The sequence below is a fragment of the Eublepharis macularius genome, chromosome 2, assembly GCF_028583425.1.
Source record: "Eublepharis macularius isolate TG4126 chromosome 2, MPM_Emac_v1.0, whole genome shotgun sequence".
Lineage (NCBI taxonomy): Eukaryota > Metazoa > Chordata > Lepidosauria > Squamata > Eublepharidae > Eublepharis > Eublepharis macularius.
In genome coordinates, this window is record NC_072791.1 from 235,601,219 (window position 1) to 235,615,947 (window position 14,729).

General features: G+C 43.5%; 1 protein-coding gene across 1 annotated transcript; it reads right to left on the reverse strand.

Moving 5' to 3' along the window:
• Positions 1 to 4,859: 4,859 nt before the first annotated feature.
• Positions 4,860 to 14,217, reverse strand: LOC129323629 (uncharacterized). The gene is made up of 4 exons (XM_054970151.1): positions 13,965 to 14,217; positions 13,782 to 13,856; positions 12,881 to 12,967; positions 4,860 to 5,323 (listed from the first exon to the last, which is right to left on the reverse strand). Exons 1-4 carry the CDS (start codon positions 14,215 to 14,217, stop codon positions 4,860 to 4,862), a joined length of 879 nt encoding a protein of 292 aa, XP_054826126.1.
• Positions 14,218 to 14,729: the final 512 nt, after the last annotated feature.

A 14,729-nucleotide genomic window follows, 5' to 3' on the forward strand; every position in this document is an offset into this window, starting at 1 on the left:
CGTTTCTCTTGAGAACGGAGATGCCTCTCGCTTCCCGAACACTGACCTTGCAGATTAGATAAGACACTCAGAGCGAGAGAACCTCCATGGCCAGACAGTAAACCAATTAACATTCTTGCTTCATGAAACTAATTGCACCTGTAAGATGGGAGGGGGTGTCTTGGACTGCAGCCATACACCTAACTCCTTTTTTGCGCACAGTCACTTTTGACTATGAGATCACACTCTTGCTAGCCGATTGGTGGACTGGCCCTCCCCTCTCGGGTGGCAAGAATGGCACAAAAAACCCATTACCAATAATGGACCTCAGGTTCTGTTTGGGTTGCAGTAACCACTATTGTAACTCGGTCAGTATCTCAAACTGGCTCTGTCTGGGGATGGACATTCCTGAAGCCATCCATTTTGCTGTGCTGTGAAGCCTGACTGAGTTTGCCTCAGTGACCAGAGATTTTGCCTTTTGCCTTCTTGACAACTTTTGACAATCTACTTCTACTTTGATATTGGTATGTATAAGTTAGAGCAAATAAAGCTATAGGTATTTTTGTTTTAATCCTCACAGTCTGTCGTGTACCATTGTATGTGACCTTGTACCTTAATAAATAATTATATTATATTTTGCATGGGTGTGTGACTTTGGGGTCTCAAAACTCAAGGTACTTTGCCGAACCCATTTTTGCTAGTTCTCATGAACCACCTACCTGTTAACATTTTTTGCTGTGAACTCTACCTGCAAGCACACTCTTGCAAGGTAGACTTTGCTACTTTTAGCTCCCTAACAGGCTTGGAGGGTGTCCCTCTCCTCCTAAAGGAGGGACTTTCCTTCTCTTGCCAGTTTGCTAATTTTGTTTAGCCCGGCTGATAGACCTTTGCTGGTTCTTCCCCTAAGCTGGGTCGAGGCACTGAGGGCCTGTAGCCATGACACTGACTGAACTAGCACGAGAATCCCCTCTGGCTTCCACACAGGCTGCCTGCTTTGCCCAGAATGAACACTTTTCTCTCAGAAATACACAGTCCAGGCCTCATACAGATTGCCAGACTGAACTAGCACGAGAATCTGTAGTGACGACAGGAGACCGTGATCCAGATGCAAAGTCTGACCCTCCAACATGGGCTGAATCCACATTCACCCATTACCCGCTTATAAATCGCTTTTCTTTCGTTTTCCTCCAACCCGCAACTTTTCCTTCTCCGTTCACATTCAGGCTCCCCATCCGGCTTTCTCGCGCGAGCCTCCGGTCACACGTCCGCTCGCCAACCGCTTTTGTGGGCGGTACCTTTTTTCCCTCCCTTTTTTTTTTATTTTTTTTGAAAACACTTTTCCGTTATTTCGTTTTATCGAAATGAGGAAACATCAACAAAGCGACAAATCACGTGAACATCTCGATAGCCACTGGTTAACTTTTTTGGGCGGGCGATTCGAATGGTCTATAAAAGGGAAGGTTCTCGGCAAAATCTATTTGTGGGTGTGAGCGGATGGTTGGTGTGCTTGGTGTCGTTGTGGTTACTGTTGCCGATTCGGTTGTGGGTATGGATCCTATAGTCGCCCTCATCGGACAGCTGATGTTTACGTTGCTGGCTTGCCAGACGCAGCTGCTTCTCGCTTACCGGCGCTATTCAGCCCAACGCCGCAGAGCTGCAGCCAGGATTCTGTTCCAGGATTCAGTCTCCACCGTCGCCTGGACGCGCTCCAGAATTCGGCGCCGGCAGCGCTTCCAACATTGGTTCCTGCTTGCGCAGATGGAGGAGCCACGGCAGCACTGGGTATACCCGAGAAGCACCGACTGGTGGGAGAATATCGTTTTGGTGCACTGGGATGACCGTCGGTGGATGCGCCGCTTCCGGATGTCCAAGAGGACCTTCATCGACTTGGTGGAAGCCCTGCGTCCAAGGCTGCAGCGTCAAAACACCTCCCTTCGCTCTGCAATATCGGTGGAGAGACGAGTCGCGGTTGCAATTTGGTGGCTGGCCAGCGGAACAAGCTACCAGGTGGCGAGCGATCTGTTCGGGATTGGAAAGTCTACGGTAGCCTCCGCGGTGGTCGAGTTCTGCCTCGCGGTCGAGGTGGAACTTCTATCGAAGACTGTCTCCTTCGGAAGTGGGATTGGACAGGTAATTTTTATTTTGAAATATCAAAATTTCGCTATTACAATTTATCGTTTAAAAAAAACTTTGACATTGACGGAACGACCAGTACACAACACTCTGGTGTGTACATCATCCCCCTCTCCCAGTCATTTTAAAGGTAATTTTGAAACCCTCTCAAAATCTACAACGCTATGTGTTTGTTTGAGTGTGAGTGAACATTGCCCACAGACACCTTGAGCATGCAATGGGATTAAACCCTCATAGTGTGTTCTTCCACCACACAAATCCTTTTTTTTTAAGAAAAAGAGGGGCAACAACTGACACACACACACACCCCTCGCCGTGTGATCTGAAGCAGGTAACAAAAAGAACTGTCTTGGAGAGGGATTGCCTTTTTTGCCTCTGTGATATAAACATTTGGTTTACATAGGTGGGGTGGTGTGCAGGAATGCAGTTTGGTATTTCCCCCAACTGTGTGACCCTGATCGTTGCACAGTTGTTGAACCCCTTCCCCTAACCCTACTTTTTCAAACCTCCAAGTTTAGGAATACTGTGAAATCTGGGGATACAAGTTTACCCCCCCTCCCATCCAATTCTTCACGAATCCTCCTAAAATCTCCATGGTTCTCTATGGGGAGAAACATCTCCCTTCATGGTGGCTCTGGGTGGCATTGTGAAAGCAAAGTAAACACAACGTGCAAGGCACCTTATCCGACCTGTTATCCCACTCTCCAACAATTTCTAGTTAATTTGTTACCTGGGGGGATGTTTTGGTTTTCCCCGAAAAAAAGTGCCCCATACACCGCCAAACACCTGTCTCCAGGGTTAGAAAAAATAGAGGCCTCTGTGGCCCGGGGTGGAATTTTGAGTCCAGTATGGACCCAATTGTCATGGGCCCGTCTCACACCCGTTCTCGTTCCCTCTGGCGAGGCACAAGACGATCCCAATTTGGTGGGCCACTTAGTGGCCTCCAAAAGATGCTGATTTTTAAACCACCAACGTTCACCTTTATTGCCAAAGGGTGAGAAGAGAGAGACTTGTGTGGATATGTGGATCATTCAATTTAAATTACACCAAACATAAGAGAACCTCCACCCAACATTTCAGAATGCAAAAAAATCCTAAATTCAATTTACAGAAATAACCCTTTCAGGGTGTTTAAGAACTAGACATCGCTGAGTGATGATGATTATTTGATGCACAGTTTGCCTGATAGCACTATGACTTTTTTTTCCTTTCTTTTTTCTTTCTCCCAGATAATGGATGGTTTCCGTAGATTGGGTTTCCCGCACTGTGTGGGAGCTATTGATGGAACGCATATCCCGATCTGCGCTCCTGGAGGCCGCCCAGATCAGTACGGCAACCGCAAGAACTATTCCTCGATTCTGCTCCAAGGCACAGTTGATCACCGCGGAAGATTTGTGGACGCCGAGGTGGGGTGGAGTGGGAAGAACCACGATGCCTTCGTGTTCGCCCACTCCGCCTTCTGTGTTGCCATGGATAGTGGCTCACTAATTCCGGGAAACCCTTTCATGGTGGTGGACGGTGTAAGAATACCCCCGGTGGTCATCGCCGATGGAGCCTACCCTATGCGTAGGTGGCTTATGAAGCCCTACGGGAGAACGGCAACCACACAAGCTCAGAAAATGTTTGACACCCGCCTATCGCGAGCCAGGAACGTGGTGGAATGTTGTTTTGGAAGACTGAAGGCCAGGTGGAGGTGTCTGTCACACCGCCTCCAAGTTAGGGAGCACAACGTCATAGCTGTGGTGACAGCATGTGTTGTTTTGCACAACCTCTGTGAAAGCCGGGGACATCCCATCACTGGCCGCGGAGCAGCCCCAGAGACAATGCTTGTTTCACATGGAGAGGGACAAGAGTTGACCACCCATCACAGGCATCTTGCCGAAGGAAAGGTGGTTAGGGATGCCCTGGCCAAGTATATGGGCCTAGATTCCACAAGTTGATGTTGCCTCCCTCGGTGCGGCAAGTGATGGACATCGGCTAACCTGCTTCGAAAAGCTGCTAAACCAAGGGGAACATAAATGGTCTCAACCAGCAACTCTAATCTGTGTAAATAAAAAAAAAATTTGGTTAACTGAACTCAAAAGACTATTGATTATTGGGGTGCTGTCAGACAAGCGGTGGATGTGAAATCAAGTCCTGGCACATGCAGACAATACATTCCCACACAGCTGAGTGGTCCCCCGCATACATCGTTCACAGTTAGTCAGGGTATTTTTGGCCAAGTCTGGAATCCGCCCCCCCCCCAAATTTCCAATTTGGACTGCAAGTGCTCCTCCCAAAGATACAACTTAGCCGCATGTTGCAATCAGGGGGGGGGGAAGCGCCACTTTATTGGTAACTGCTGCGTTTCACTTTTTGCAGGAAGGCTGTTTAGAATTGTCACTACATGAGTGATGCCACTTACACAAAGAAACACAAATGTGATTCTTACTGTGATTCCATTGTATTGTCTGATGTTAAACATTCCTAAACTTTGGGGATTGCGTTGAAAAAAAAAAAGGGAGTCAACATTGGAAACGATTGGCCATCATCTTATACCCTGATGATTCCATTTGCTCCCAGAAAGTTAAGAATTTTAAAACAGACATACATGACTGGGGCGACAACTCCTGAACACACATTTATTTCAAATACAATAGATAAAGACCATTAAGGGGTCACCAGTGCAATGGAATCTGTCAAATGAACTTTGCTGCCAAAAACCATGATATGTGGCAAATAAGGAGGGCAACGCAGAACATAGCTCCTCAAAGCGTCAGCCTCTCCCTGGCTTTGCCAACACAGGAACGCCTCGCTGCTGCCTTCTTCGGGGTTGCCTGTGAGGCAGGTAGGGCGGTTTGCCCATAATCGTGTGTTGGGGGGATGTTTTGACGCTGTTGGGCGAGCATCTGTCCCAATGACTTCAAAGTGTTCACAGCATCAGACATCACCGAAATGTTCTGTTTCCAGGCCTCGGCAAACTTCTCACTCTCCATTTTAGTGTGATCCAAGAATTCCCTCTGAATCTTGTTCTCATCAGCCTTCCAACTGCACAGCATCTCTCTGTCCGTTCGCCATTGGGAAACCTGGGCATTGTGCTCCTCTCGAGAACGGCGCATCATATCATCGGCTACTCCATAGAGTGCTGCGTTTCTGCGTCTCCTGTTTCTTAGTTGGAATAGTCTTGTTCCCGGTGAAACTTCTGCTAGGCATCTGTTATCTGCCCCGTCTGCTGTGGATGTAAGTCAGAGCAACAGATCAATAAATTGTTAACATCTCATGCATTATTCATAAATCTTATCCTGAAGAAAAGGATGCAACATGTTTTTTGGTTGGCCAGCAGCAGGCTTCATAGTTTGGGCTCTTCCCCAAGACTTCCAAAACCCACATAACAGATTTTGGCCTAGTTCATCCCGTCGCCCCCGCCGAGGCCAATGGGTTGCACATTTTTTGATAACCATGCATGCACAAGCATCAAGGTTTTTCCATAACGGGAAGTCTTTTACAATGCCACTTGCCACTTGCCGGGACTTCCGGTTTGGGATTCATGGAGGTCTAACGCAGCTCCATTTCTGGAGCTGACCGGATTGCCGTTTTAACCGGCCGGAGGGGTGAAAATAACCCGCGGCCGACTGCTCTCAGGCGGGGAGCAGGCAAAGAACGCTCAAGACCCTAGGGTGAGTTAGATCTCGGACGAGGGGGGGCTCTACACAAGGAGTCTCCCCCCCGATCCTTGAGGTCCCACCTTGCGACGGGTCGGCTACAATCTCTGCGGCAATTTTGGGGCCAATTCGGCTGGCATAAGACCTACATACCCAAGCTTCGATCGGGGAGGGAAGTCGAGAGGAGAATTTAAGATCGAAACAGCGATTACAACCCGAGAAAGCTGGAGAGAAGGTAAAGATCGCTATCTCTTGAAACGGGACAGATTGACAAAAACAGAGAGGAAAGAAAGTAGACTTTTAAACTGCAACAGACTAGCGAAAAGGAGGTGAAGACTCGGCAGGAGTTGTATTTTAAAAGAGACTAAGTTTAAAGAAGTTATTACAAAAATCGGACTATTGTTTTGAATACCTGTGGTTTTGGAGCTGTGGGAAAAAGACACCATCGCGAGACCTGCTGTGGGAAGACGGGAGACAGGAAGTGCGTAACAACAATAGAGTGGCTGGAGGGAAGCGGCCCTTGCAAAAGGACAGGAAGTGGGGAATCGCCATCTTTGAAAGTGGAAGGGTCGTGGCTTCAGCGGAAGAGGAAGTAGGCCATCTTGGATTATAATAACATAGAGAAACCATAGAGAAAAGACGCCCGACATTTTGGATATAAAAAATTAATTTTGGCAAAGATTGGGACATTTAAAAAAAAGGAAAACGTTTAATTATACGCCACGGAGCTGAGGAAGAGAGCAGATTCGTGGGAGCGAGCTAAAGCAAGCCCCACGATGTCGAAAAAAGAGTGGCAATCGGCAATAGAAAACTTGGATAAAAAACTTATAGACATGATGAAAGAACTTAAGGACACGAAATTGGAGCTTATTAAAGAGGTCAAGGAAGTTACACAGACAGTAAAGTCGGAGCTGTCAGAAGTGAAAAAAGGTGTGGAAACGATTAGCAGTGAATTACAAGGAACGCAGCAGAGAGTTAAAACAGTAGAAGACGCGATGGAGAATTTAATAGACACGCAACAAACAGAGATGAGGCTGGTGAAGGGGAGGATGTCAGTTGCAGAAACTAAACACATGGAGAAGCAGCTTCGTTTTCGCGGTCTGCCAGAAGTGGAAGGGAAGTCAGCGCAAGAACAGATGACTGAGGTGTTGGCTGATTACCTGGGGAAGGAGGAGGAGGAAATTGTGGCTATCCTAGATGTGGCGTATCGTGTGAACTCGAGAATTGCAACCCAGAGGAAACTACCAAGGGATGTGATTGTGCAGTTTACAACTAGAAATATGAAAGAGAGGATTGTGACCAAACAATTTCAAGATCCATTGGAGATTGATGGCAAGACGATTATTATAATGAAGGAACTGCCCAGGTCAGTGTTATTGGACAGGAAAAAATATAGAGTGCTAATTCAGACTTTGAAGGACATGAATATCAGATACAGATGGGAGTTACCGGAAGGAGTGTCCTTTGAGTTTGGAGGGGCAAAAAAACGCATCAGATCTGAGCGGGAGATGGAGAGATTTATCAAGGACAATGAAAAAGACTTACCAACAAAACCATGAATATGGAGTGTAAAGTATTATCTTGGAATGTAAATGGACTAAACTCACCGAATAAGAGAAAAAATATTTTTCATTGGCTACTAAAACAAAAATGTGATATTGTTTGTTTGCAGGAGACCCACATTAGAAAACAGGATGTAAAATATTTAAAATCTGGAAAATTGGGCAAAGAATTTGTAGCGGCTTCCAACAAGAAAAAAAGAGGAGTGGTGTTGTATATAAAAGAGGAGCTGCAGCCAAAATTTGTTATGAGAGATGTGGAAGCTAGATTTGTAGCAGTGGAATGTAATTGGAACTTAAAGAGAGTGTTGGTAGTCGGACTTTATGCACCTAACGGTGCAAAGGAAAGCTTCTTTGAGGACTTAAGGAAGCACCTAGACGATCTTGTATATGACCAGATAATTCTTGCTGGAGATTTCAATGGAGTGACAGATTTGGAATTAGACAAAAAGACTACAAAAGCACAAAAGAAAAGAGGACTATTGCCAAAGCTTTTTTTTGAGTTGATTCAACAAGAGACTCTCGAAGACGTATGGAGGAGAGAATATCCTAAAACCAAACAGTTTACTTTTTATTCTGCAAGGCATCTTACATTATCAAGAATCGATATGATCTGGGCCTCAAAGGACTTAGCGCTATGGACTAAGGAGGTAGAAATAATGCCGATGGTAGGCTCAGATCACAACCCAATTATGTGGAAATTTGGAAAAAGGAGAAAAAGGAAAGCCTGGAGAATAAATGAGGACCTGTTACAGGAAAGTGAGAATATGGAAACACTGAGAAGAGAGACTAAGTTTTTTATACAATACAACGTGAATAAAGAAGTACCAACCAGTAAAGTTTGGGACGCGTACAAGGCGGTTGTAAGGGGCATACTAATGGACTTAAATGGTAGAGCAAGGAAAAAGAAAGAGGAGAAAAGACAAGAGATTGAGGAGAAAATAAAGGCCAAAGAAGTACAGTTAAAAAAGAGACCAGGGAAAAAGAAAATACATCAGGAAATCAAAATTCTTCAAGAACAGTTAACAGCAATGAGTAACAAAGAATTGGAGTGGAACCTTAAAAGACTGAATCAAAAAGCTTTTGAGGGTGCTAATAAACCTGGGAAATATTTGGCATGGCAATTAAAGAAGAAAAGGGAAAAGAAAATAATAAATAAAATTTGTGAAGAAAACAAAACGTATTTGGAGCAGACTACCATTAGCAGAGCCTTTTATAAATTTTACGCTAAGCTGTATAATAAAAAAGAAGTAAACAAAGAATCAATAGCATCATATTTGGAGAAAACCAAACTTCCAGAGATCTCGGAAGCTTGGAGAAATAAGCTGAACAGTGAAGTAACTGATGAGGAAATAAATATGGCAATACAATCCGCAAATCTAGGAAAGGCGCCAGGGCCAGATGGACTTACGGCTAAATTTTATAAGACAATGGCCAATGAACTGGCACCATTCCTAAAAGAGGTGATGAACGGAGTTTTTAGGGATCAAAGAATTCCAGACACTTGGAGCGAAGCGAATATATCATTGATCCCAAAAGAGGGCCAAGATCTGACTAGCGTGAAAAATTATAGGCCTATATCACTACTCAATAATGACTATAAAATTTTTGCGAAGATATTGGCGGAGAGATTGAAGGGGTGGCTCTCGGAAGTCATAGAGGAGGAACAAGCAGGCTTTTTGCCAGACAGACAAATAAGAGACAACTTAAGGACAGTGATCAATGCTATTGAATACTACGACAAGCGTTGTGACAAAGAGGTTGGTTTCTTCTTTGTAGACGCTGAAAAAGCGTTTGACAATTTAAACTGGGACTTTATGTTTGCCACTATGGAAAAGCTACAACTGGGAGAAAGATTCGTCAGAGCAATCAAGGAAATCTATAGAGACCAGACTGCAGCAATTGTAGTGAATGATGAATTGACCAAAAAATTGACGATTAGTAAAGGAACAAGACAAGGTTGCCCGTTATCTCCATTGTTGTTCATTTTAGTATTGGAGATTCTGATGATACAAATTCGACAAGATGAGGAAATACGAGGAATAAAAATAAAGGACTATTCATATAAGGTCAGAGCATTTGCAGACGACATAATGTTAATTGTAGAAGACCCACTGGAGAACATGCCAAAAGTGATAGACAAGATCAAGGAGTTTGGAGATTTGGCAGGTTTCTTCATTAACAAAAAGAAGTCAAAGATATTATGCAAAAACATGACTAAGCAGAAACAACAATTGTTAATGGAAACAACGGATTGTGAAGTAACTAGTAAGGTGAAATACTTGGGAGTTGAGCTGACTGCAAAAAATATAGATTTGTTCAAGAATAATTATGAAAAATTATGGACTCAGATAGAGAGAGACTTGATCAAATGGAATAGATTGAACCTGTCATGGTTGGGCAGGATTGCAGCAGTTAAGATGAATGTGTTACCAAGAGTAATGTTTTTGTTACAGACAATACCAATCATCAGAGACTCTAAACAATTTGAAAAATGGCAGAGGAAAATATCAGATTTTGTTTGGGCAGGCAAGAAGCCTCGAGTGAAAGTAAAAGTTTTACAAGATGCAAAGGAGAGAGGCGGAATGCAACTGCCCAATCTGAGACTTTACCATGATGCAATCTGCCTAGTTTGGCTAAAAGAGTGGATGACATTAAAGAATAAGAAACTATTAGCCCTAGAGGGATATAAAAAAATTTTTGGATGGCACGCATACCTATGGCATGACAAAGTAAAGGTCAACTCGATGTTCCTGCATCATTTTGTAAGGAGAAGTTTATTTACAATCTGGAAGAAGTATAGAACTTACCTACAAGAAGGAACCCCCTTGTGGGTGGTTCCATATGAGGTGATAGATCCGAGAGCTGTGGATAATGAACAACAATGTTTAACGTACAAAGAAATAACTAAGATTGAAGTATCTAAACTTAGAATAAAGACGCAAGAGGAACTATCACCTAACTATGATTGGTTTCAGTATAGACAGATTAGAGATTTATACAACTCAGACTTTGCAAAAGGGGGCATACGAACAGAGAACTCGGAACTAGAGCAGACCCTTCTTAAAGAAGACAAGAAAAGAATATCCAAGGTATACCAAGTATTGCTGAAATGGTATACTGAGGATGAGATAGTTAAAACACAGATGGTGAAATGGGCTATAAATTTCAATAAAGAAATAACAATGGAGGCATGGGAATACTTGTGGAAAACTACAATGAAGACAACGACATGTATCAATATTAAAGAGAACATTTTCAAAATGATCTATCGTTGGTACATGACACCAAAGAAGATTGCGCTAGGGAATTTGAATACTTCTAATAAATGCTGGAAATGTAAGAAACATGAGGGCTCCCTCTATCATATGTGGTGGTCGTGTGAGGTAGCTAGGCAGTTCTGGGGGGAAATAATAAGAGAAATGAGTGAAATTTTACAGTTTCAAATAAATAAGAACCCAGAACTCCTGCTGCTAAACTTGGGAATGGAGGGAATTCCAGCCCATCATAGGACGTTGATTTTTTATATGACTGCAGCAGCTAGACTTTTGTATGCGCAGAAATGGAAAGTACAAGAAGTACCAACTATTGAAGATTGGATCTACAAATTGCTGTATATGGCTGAAATGGACAAGATGACAAGAAAACTGAGAGATCTGGACTCAGGGCAGTTCAACACAGACTGGGAGAAGCTGAAACAATACCTGGAGAAGAAATGGGAGGTGGGAGGAAAACTGTGGCAGTTTGAGAACTACTGAAATATAATAAAAGTATAAAAGAGAGGGGTGACTTTACCGGGGGAGGAAGAGAAATGTGAATTTATAAGCAGTTAGATTAATTGATTGAGATATATATAGATATGTATAGGTCAACTGATAGAGAATAATTAATGATAAGGTTTAAACATGAGGATTGACTAACTAACAATATTTTCTTTCTTTGACAAGATTTATATGCACCAAACTGAATGTATAGAAGAGTTAAATTGATTGAGTATCTGAGGAGTTATATAGAATTACCATAAAAAGTTGAAATGAGTAATATATAGAGAATAAATCAAATTGTTTGATTTAAATGTGGGAAATTTTTATGGTTTATATATTTTTATAGGTTTATATAGAATTATTCAAAACTGGAAAATGGGATAAATTGTTTATCTAAAGACGTATAGTTTGGGTGTATAATAATTAAAGGAGTTAATGATGCACTGCTTAATATAATGGAGAATGTATATCTGTTTTAGACAGAGGAATTTAATAGAAGTAAGGGAAAAGGGACAGAGGGTGGGAAAGCTGTTGGAAGTCAACAAAAGGGGGGGAAAGGGAGGGGGTTAGAAACGAAAAATTAGGGGAAAATTGATTGTAATGTAAAAATAAAAATGTTCTAACCCAATAAAAAATTTTTCAAAAAAAAAAAAAAAACAATGCCACTTGCCATATGGGTTGTGCAGAAATAACATGGAGGACATACTGGCAGCAGTCAAAGCTATTATGTTTAAAACGGCGTTAGTGAGAGAGACCAATTTATCTGCTTTAGATAGCGAGGAGATGTGCTTTGTCCGGATCTGCCTTTTACACCAATGCTGACCAACGTTGCTCTTGCAATGTTCCACAGTGAGCACATTCTGACCATTTTCAATGTTATGCTAAATCAAGAATTTCCATGAAATCCTGACAACATCAGAACATATGTGGTGGGAGCAACCATTAAAGAGGATAGGTGGTCCAAGACGGTGTCTGGGTGTCCCTCAGAATTGATTTTTGGAACCGTGATTCATGTCAGTGCAGATCACATAAACAGTGTTGTCATTACCAATTGAGGGGTGCAAGGTGCGGTTCAATGTGCGCTGCAGATCTTTGAAACAAGCCAACAAATGCAATAAAAATTTCATTGACAAAAATCTCACATGATAAATGGGAAATTTCAGCTAACAGTGGGAGAACACTACACTGTTCTGGGAAATTCCAATGCAGACTGTAAGGTAGCCGTAGATTGTCCCAAAATTTTTTTTTTCTAACCTATGCACCCTGCGTGGCCGATGAATTGCAACACACATGAAAATGTCATACGTTCCATTTGGTTCAGAATGGAGACTATGCATGCTGTTCACAGTGAAACAGGTGACAGATTTTATTGCACCAGGTGGGGTCTGGGTGAGCTCGGTGACACCTGGCGTGGGCTTCAGGGAACAAAATATTTGTTTTTTTTATTCATCTTGCAGGTGGGTCTGTGTCCATAGGAGGGTCACACGCCAAGGGGATATTAAGGTCTTGCTGTTGGGCTTACAGAAACTTGCAGGGCAACTGCCTTGGAGGCCAACAGTCGCACACAAAGAATGGAGATTTTGGACATGTGACATAAAAGGAACGATTGTGAGGCACCCTCCGGCCTCCCAAGATGACTCTGCTCTCTCCTCCACTTCTCTCCCCCCCTCTATATTTGACCATGCTCTGTTTCATATGTCAGACAAAGATAACGTGATTCAGGAGAGCTTATGCCACTACGCAATTGTCTCTTCTCATAGGTGCAACTGGACTCTTTTAGATTCTGCAGATCAACTAAGCTTACCCGTGTTATAGCGTGAACGATGCCCCAGGGGAAGGTCTGAATCACTGTCGTCGTCCTCCATTGCGTTTGCACCTGTAGTGTCGTTTTCTGAAAATTTTATAGGATTAAAATGTGATTGGTTTGAAAAACACAGGGAAGTGATATAGATAAATACAATTCAAACATTCACTTCGCAGGCACTGTCTTCTGCGTTGTCCTCTTTTCTTATTTGTATCTGTGCCACTATCAATATATAAGAGATGATAGGAGCTGTAATGGGACGTCTGGTTTTTTTATGCACCACTATAATGACTAAGAGGTGGCCTTGAAAACCTGAAACAGATTTTGAATGTGCCCTCTGTCATCTACCCCTTATTCAGCCTTTTAGTGGGCCGGAATGTCTCACACAGAAAATTGCACCAGTCCATGCACCCATCCACGGTCTCATATTCCTGTGTTCATCTGTCCCTGAAGCTGGGCACTGGGTTTATATGCTTCGAGTGTAGAGATTGGAGTTCAAGTCAGGCATCCTTTAATGAAAAGGAGACTGATCAAAAATATATTTGAATCCAGAGCCAACTCCATCCATGCAATTTGGTGAATATAGAACGGATAAACCCTGGTGTTGCTTGCATGGATGGGCTGGGCAGGAGTGAACAGTTGAACATTTGAAACCATAAGTCTAAGACAACCTCCACGGTGTGGCCAATGATGTAACATCATCCCCATAACTGACAGACCTCCAAAACATCCCATCACTGACAGACTTTCCCACATCTTGCAAACCTGAGGTCGTGCCCCTCTTTTCCCCTAGACCAGGCACTCTCATCTTGGCGTTCCCACTCTCGAGATGTCTTCAGCCTTTCCGGGGACTGTTTTTGGGTGGGCCAGCATTGGAGCAATCTGTCAAAAAAAAACTCACCCTTGTCAGCAAGTCCATCTATGGTGCGGTCAAGATCCTCTTCACTGGCATCGGTGGATGATGACGAGTTCTGCGCTATAAACGGGAAATCAATAAAGGTGTTACGATTTCATAGACAGGGAAATTTGAAAAGGAAGAAAAATCATAGCTCTGAACTAGAATAATCAATGCTCCATCACTCACGTGCTGCCATGGGATTTGGAGAAGAGCACCACAGTGGTGCAGCATCTATCGTCTGCATGTCGTGCGAGAAGAGTTCCTCCGATCCCTCCATCACTTCCCTGGGGGCGCTTATCTGCGGGGGTCCTTGGGCAAAAGAAATGCTTCGCGCTATCCGTTTAGGTTTAACACTTGCGTCCCCTCTTAGAATACTGTCCAGCTCACGAAAAAAAGGACATGTAATGGGGCCGTTTCCAGAAGTGGAATTGTGTGCCATGACGCGCTTGTACTCCAACCGCATACTTTTTGTTTTGTTCCTGCATTCCAGTGCAGTGCGCCGATGACCACGCGAGGACATCATTTTGGAAATTTTTTCAAAGTTGTCTAAGTTCCTGTGGGAGCTTCTAAGGGCTTCCTGTATCTTGTCCTCCCCCCAGAAAGAAAGGAGGTCCAATACCTCTTTTTCCCTCCATGTCGCTGATCGTGGAGCCACAGGGGCAGTGGCCGACATTTTCAAAAAACAATTGTTTTTGATGGTGTCCGCAGATCAGAGTGTCGGTCGCTCTTCTCTCCCCACGTCTGCAAGAAAGCAAATGGAGGGCAGTCCACTGCACCGTGATCCGTCGACCAAGCACTGTTCTCCCGCCGGAAATCCAAGCCGTTAATTGCGCATGCGCTGCAGCCACCACCCGTTCCTTTGCCTAATTAATTTTAATGTGACAAAATAACGCTATGACGAATTTTCGTAGATGCATTGGCACGCCAGGAAGATGTTTCGTTAAAAGGACT

Excerpts from the sequence above, each read along its gene's own strand:
- LOC129323629 (XM_054970151.1), bottom strand. The coding sequence starts at position 14,217 with ATGGCACACAATTCCACTTCTGGAAACGGCCCCATTACATGTCCTTTT. Across the intron at positions 13,857-13,964 it reads TCCAAATCCCATGGCAGCAC|CGCAGAACTCGTCATCATCC; the intron begins GTGAGTGATGGA and ends TCCCGTTTATAG. Across the intron at positions 12,968-13,781 it reads AGATGGACTTGCTGACAAGG|AAAACGACACTACAGGTGCA; the intron begins GTGAGTTTTTTT and ends TAAAATTTTCAG.